This window comes from Argentina anserina, chromosome 6, assembly GCF_933775445.1.
Source record: "Argentina anserina chromosome 6, drPotAnse1.1, whole genome shotgun sequence".
In the NCBI taxonomy this organism is placed as follows: Eukaryota; Viridiplantae; Streptophyta; class Magnoliopsida; order Rosales; family Rosaceae; genus Argentina; species Argentina anserina.
Window position 1 is genome coordinate 3,816,276 of NC_065877.1, and position 6,446 is coordinate 3,822,721.

The 6,446-nt window shown below is 37.9% G+C and overlaps 1 protein-coding gene across 1 annotated transcript; it reads right to left on the reverse strand.

Annotated features, from left to right (window-relative positions):
• Positions 1 to 1,355: 1,355 nt before the first annotated feature.
• Positions 1,356 to 6,034, reverse strand: LOC126799731 (probable receptor-like protein kinase At5g18500). The gene is made up of 9 exons (XM_050526990.1): positions 5,665 to 6,034; positions 5,441 to 5,548; positions 4,411 to 5,095; positions 4,218 to 4,322; positions 3,877 to 3,999; positions 3,633 to 3,803; positions 3,340 to 3,469; positions 2,319 to 2,531; positions 1,356 to 1,798 (listed from the first exon to the last, which is right to left on the reverse strand). The coding sequence occupies exons 3-9, from the start codon at positions 5,073 to 5,075 to the stop codon at positions 1,673 to 1,675; spliced, it is 1,533 nt and encodes a 510-aa protein (XP_050382947.1). The 5' UTR covers positions 5,076 to 5,095; positions 5,441 to 5,548; positions 5,665 to 6,034; the 3' UTR covers positions 1,356 to 1,672.
• Between the last annotated feature and the right edge of the window lie 412 nt (positions 6,035 to 6,446).

The window sequence follows — 6,446 nt, forward strand, 5'->3', positions numbered from 1 at the left end:
TAAGATTTGTTACCTTAAAGAGTTAAAGTTATTGGACTCGGAACACAGCTGAACTGGTGATCATCATACTCCCTGCAACCAAACAGGTAAACGCATTGATCCATATAGCGGTGAAAGTTCATAATGCTGAGAATTTTTTACATAATTAAAAAGAAGTGCCAGCCAAAAAGAGACTCAGTAGGAAAAAAAATTGCTAGGTTTTCTGGGACGAGTTCTCAGCATTCATCATGCAATCAATTTGAACAAATCGAGTACTAAGACCAAAAAGCAACCATGACTGTAAAACTTATAATCAACACCCCATTCCTAAAGTTCACCTTCCATGACCTTGATTTATGGCTTTTTACAATTAACCTTAAACCCTTGACTGAGTATCCCCAGTAAATTTTAGTCTCATATTGCTACAAGTTACAGTTATTTTTACTTCAACGACAACAACCACTAAGGATACTTAAATGTAATTTGAAACTAGAGGTGTCCAGTGGGTCGAAAAGCCCGAGCCCGTCACGTTAAAAATCGGCCTGGTCTGAGCCTGTTATTGTAATGGGCCGGGATGAATCTAGATATTTTAGCTCATGAGCCCGGTCCGAGCCCCTTTTTAGTCCGACACGGCCCGCACGATAAATTTATAGGTCAGCCCGTTAAACACATAATTTTATATTATTTATATAAATATTTAAATAATTATAATAATGAGAATTGAATATTAGACCTTTTAAATATAAACATCTTGATTATTTAATTATTTTAATTACATTATGTCACAAATATTATCAAAAAAATGATTAAAAAGTCATAGTTTTGACATATATAACGTTTTAAAATTAAGATTATCAAATATGTTATAGTATTTTATTTATTTTAATATTCTAAATAGTTATATAAAACAAATATTCTAATTACACAATTTTTTTATGTTAATTTTGTCTTATAAAGCTAATAGATCGGGCCAGCCCGCTTCTTGACCCGGCACAGACTCGACATGAGCTTGGACCGTAACCGGGTCGGGCTGAATATTTAAACAAATAAACCGGCCCGAATCCGGTACGAAAAATAAATAAACCGGCACAAACACGATTTTGACCCACTTAAAATGGGCCGGGCTAGACAAGTGAGAGTTCGATGCGTCATTAACAAGCTCATCGTTCTGATTTTTGAAAGCAACAGATATTCAACTTCTCATTCTATTTTATGACTGAAGCTTGAACAGAGGTAGATGCTTCTAAATTTTAGTTTGTCATCTATCTTTTCCATATTTGATCTACAGCAAAAGTTACATGCAGTAGCTTTCAGACAGATCCAAAGTGAACAGCATTGGAGTTAGTCAAATTAAGCAATCAGACTAAACAGTAGCATTGCATCCAACAAATTTGAAGATCAATCACCATTCTGTACAAACTCATTGTCTAGCGTTTCTCCACCGTCCACAATCCACAAACACCACCACTTCCATACACAAACAATATATATCTCTTAATCTACAAGAAAAAAGAAAATTGGGGGCAAGGGAAAGATAAATAAGAACATAGAATACGAGGACCGTCTCCCCTCCCAAATGAGCCCCTTCCTCCAAGTCCTAGATAGTACGAGCTCGCCAAACCCAAGAATTTTAAGAGTAGAAAAAAAATATTTATGAATTACCCTCAGATCCTGAAAAATCAATTACTGGTATTTATCGCTGTTGGTAGTCTCTACTCTCTGATCTTGAAACAGGATAATCACTCCGATCAGTATCTGAATTTTCCTTTTGGGAGTCGATCTCCATGCTACCTGCTTGAGTTCTTCGGCTCCTTCGATCCTGGGCAGCAAGAAAAACTTATTCTTAGATAACAGCTGAAAATATCTTGCTGAGCCAAATTTCTAATACTCAATATCCAGTAATTAGCTAGCTTTCCCCAATCAAAAGACCTGATTGGGGATTAGTACAAGTTAAAACGCTTTGAATCCTAAGCTAAGAAAAGAAATGGTTTGATCAGAGAGCAATGGGATAGAATCTGGATGAGAATGAAAAGGAGCAGAGAATCAGTTATGTTTTGCATGGAAAGCATTTTGGTCATAGATTAAGATTTGACGTATTTGATGAATGGAGGATATTTCTCCAGTCCCGTCCATTTGAAAGGGAACACCAAGGTAGGTGATATATTGAGATGATGAAACAAGGCTAAAATATAAACAAAACTGGTGAGAAAATTCAATCAGATTTCTACTCAAAAGTAGCCCAACCTCATTGGTAATATTATGGGTTGATTCTCTCGACCCAGACATGAATTAAACTCGCAGTCCATGTAAGCAAGTGTTCTAAACAATTAGATACTGACCTCTCTTGGTATAGGATACTCCTCGGACTCAAGCATACGGACAACTTGGCTCATCTTGGGTCGTTTTTCAGAATCTGGATCAACACACCTCAAAGCAGTCAAGAGTGCTCGTTTCAAGGCTCTTGTTGATGGTCTGACTTCAATGTTCGGGTCAACTACTTCTTCTGATCTTCTGCTTCCAACCATCATTTTAAGCCAGTCAACAAGATTTACCTGTAAAGTTCAGCGTCAGCATTATAAAACTTCCAGACAGTTCTCCGACCCAAAACACAAAAGTGATCAAAAGAATAAATGAAAAGAGGAACAAGCTACATGAGTAAACTCAGAAGCAAGTCATCAGTGCAATTTTTGACTTAATGCATACAGTTATAGATAAGATTTGCCTCACAGTCCTGTTGTGGATATCCATATCTAGTTAGCTATGTCAAAAACTACTTGTGCATACCTCTTCTAATATTAAACTGCACTTGTCAACAAACTACAGTAGAACTTGGAGTTGCTAAAACAGGTAAGGAGATCAGGACAAAGCAGTTTAAAAAGTCGTCAGGAGTATTAGACAACTGGGGTTTTGTCAAGGTGATAGTTGGGTTGTCTAAGTAAACCATTCAGTGGATTGGTTGTTTCTAGCTTTCTATGCACAACCGGATCTTAAATGCATATATAGATGCCATAGTACATTTCTTCCTCTAAAGTCTAGTTTGGAAATCAAAACTTAATGCCACCATATTAGTCAGGTGGGCTCACTTTCAGTCAGGCAAATAAATTAAGCTTTGATACATAACTCCATAACCAGGCCATTTATACCCAACAGAAATGATTAGGTTAACAAGGACCGATATTGGCATAGATAAATCTGCACTCCAATTATATTTTCCAACCGTAACTGTTCATTATTTGATGGTTTTACTATATCTAAATCTAATTTCCCTCTTGTGCCTTCATGATCTGTGCTTAAACAAATGTGGTATAGTAGGATTATAAATTTACTTCTGATATAGCACATGTTAAAGCTTGCAAATACCTCAGGAGCAGGGCGACCATAGTCCACAGGATCTCTTCCAGTGATCGCTTCTAAGAGCAAAACGCCAAAGCTATAAACGTCACTCTTTTCATTCAAAAGTCCAGAATTAGCATATTCAGGGGCCACATATCTGAAAAAACAAATTCAGGAAAAAAAAATCGGGTTAGGGATCAGAAATGAGGAATGATTCTCTAATCAGTCTTTTATTGTATGTTTTGGACATACAAAATTGAAAGCACATCACTTATCACTTATCAGGGTAAAAGTGGCCATGCTATAGAATGTATACTTACCCAAATGTTCCCATAACACGAGTTGTCACGTGACTCGTTCCTGCACCCAGCAGCTTGGCCAGGCCAAAATCGGATACCTTGGAATTGAAGTCGTCATCAATCAATATATTGCTTGATTTTATGTCTCGATGTATCACTTTTGGTTCAATGGCCTCATGCAAATAAGCAAGACTGGAAAAAGTATATCTTTGTTAAGTAAGAACAACAACTTGGCATTAAAAGAACATAAATTAATTCGACTTACGCTTTTGCTGTTCCTAGGAGAACCTTTACACGGGCTTCCCATGTGAGATATCCATGGTGACGCATAGCTCCATGAAGCCATTGTTCCAAGTTTCCATTGTTGACATACTCATAAACCAACATCCTGAAGTTTTGAAGAGAAATCAGGGCAACTAATACTTTGCATGACCATCAAACTGATAGTTATCATATAAATTTTAAGAAGAGAATGCCACAAAAAATTCTTTAACCCCCCCCCCCCCCCCCCCCCACAAATAGTCCAGTGAATTATATGTACTTCAATAACCCATTTACGAATTCAATAAATTGTATAAACTTGTTTGCTTTAAAACAAAGCGGTACCTGTGAGTGCCTTCCACACAGTATCCCAAGAGACGAACCAAATTCTTGTGGCGCACATGGCCAATTGCTTCAACTTCCACTCTAAATTCCTTCTCTGCTTGGCCACTACAAAAATTACAGTTCGAGTTAATACAATACATGGAAACAAGAGTGGCATCCCACAATTGAATCAAGACATAAACAGTTGACTCACAGGTTATTTAGGATCTTTTTAACTGCAACAGGAGTCCCATTGATGAGATTTCCCCGGTATACAACTCCATATCCACCCTCTCCAAGGACATTTTCCTTTGAAAACCTGCTTGTTGCAAGCTCCAGGTCCCTTAATGTAAACCAGTGGCCCCAACCCAAGTGCGAGAATTCAGGCAAACCAACTAAGGGAGATGGAGCAGTTATGGGATACGATGAAGAAGGCTTATACACTGTACCGTTGGTAGAACTTCCTTCTTCTCCAGACTGCGACCCTCCCCCATCTTTTTCTAAATGATTAAATGAACCTGACCGGCTAGTATTCTCTCCGTTCTTTGACTTTCCCATACCCAGATGGACCATAACCTTATCTGATTCTTTGTCGCTGGATTTGTCATGAATGGTAAGAAGAATTCCATCACGAGGAACAAAATCACCGGTAGATATTTGCTCCACTCGAACTTCCTTAATTTCTTTTGAGACGGTTGGAATTTGACTGGTAGGAATCCTGGCCCCAGATTTTTTTGATTTCTTACGTGAAGTGAGGCACAGTGATAATACAGTGAGGATTATTATGATAAACAATGCAACAGCTATTCCGATCACTTCCCACACCTTCAGACCAAAAACAACTTCCTTGGACAACTCTGCTTTGAGACCAGAGGCCATTCTATCAGATACTGAGATCCCTACATATAGCCAAATTACACATCAACATTGCTTCTGTTTCATCATTCATAGCATCATATCAAACACTGTTATTCCAAATCCATCACTCTCTAGCAATGATAAATTTACAATCTTTTTTCATCAATTCCACCAATAACAATAAAGGAGTGAATTTGCAATAACCGCATAAACCAATTTACAAGGATCAAGACCAAAAGCCCAGAAACCAAAGTAGAAAAGCAACCAAAGCAGTTCAACAAACACATGAACAGATCAGATCATGAACTGAACCAGCTTAGATTTCACAGCAACACGAACAATATCATCCTATCTCAATAATTGAAACGACAAACTCATCTCTTTACCTCTTTACAATGAGTCTCAAAACAGCAACCTTGAAATGCCAGATCTTTGAAACCAGTTCGACATTCCTTATCCAATTAAAAAGGTATCAAACCCGCAATTCCAGATCTCTGACCAACAAAAAGAAACCCAGAAACCAATGTCAGGTAAGCCTCAATAAACAAACCCAAATGAGCCCACTTGACTTAAAAATAACATATATAGCCAACAGAACACAAAGACCTACAAAGGTTTCCTCTGTGTGGGTCAAATGTGCTTCTGAAATCTGAATCTAAGCGGAGATGGAGCTTTCAAGCACCAGCCTTGAACCTTCTCGAAAACCCAAATCCAAAAACAACAAGTGAGATCGTTCAGTTTTGCAAACATGGAAAGAGAAGTTGGGTATGTGAATGGTGGGGATATAATTGAGAGACTAGAAGAAGGGATGGAGTTATCAGTGGTTAGGTGGTGAGTTCAAACTGAGATAGATATTAGATAGATAGATGATAATGCCTTGTACAAGTAGAACATAAGAACATACAGTAAAACACAAGCATGGAATTCTGTCATGTACTCATTGGGATTTCCTTGATCGGTTTATGAACATGACTGATTATCAGTCATCTCACTTTATTATTTTCCCTCCCCACTTTTTTTTTTGAGTATTATTATTATGATTTGTGATTACTCTATTGGTGATGGGTACACTGTTGATTGGTATTCCTGTTGGCTTTGTGTAGTGTTTATGTGGGGCGATATACATTGTTGATGTCACTGTAGGCACAGCTCTGCCTTTGGAAGATGTGATTCTTGGTAGGTTACTTGGTCAAATGGTCGAGCCAAACATCTCTGTTGAGGTTTATGAAGGATTACAACCGTTCAGGCCAAGGCATTTAGTGAGATATGGGATAGGAATGCAAAATCAGATCAAAAAAAGGATAGGAATGCAAACTGTTTCCAGCTGTCTTGGTGCATATGACGGCTTTTTGCCACTAGAATTTCATAAACCTACTCGTTTGTCTCGATTCA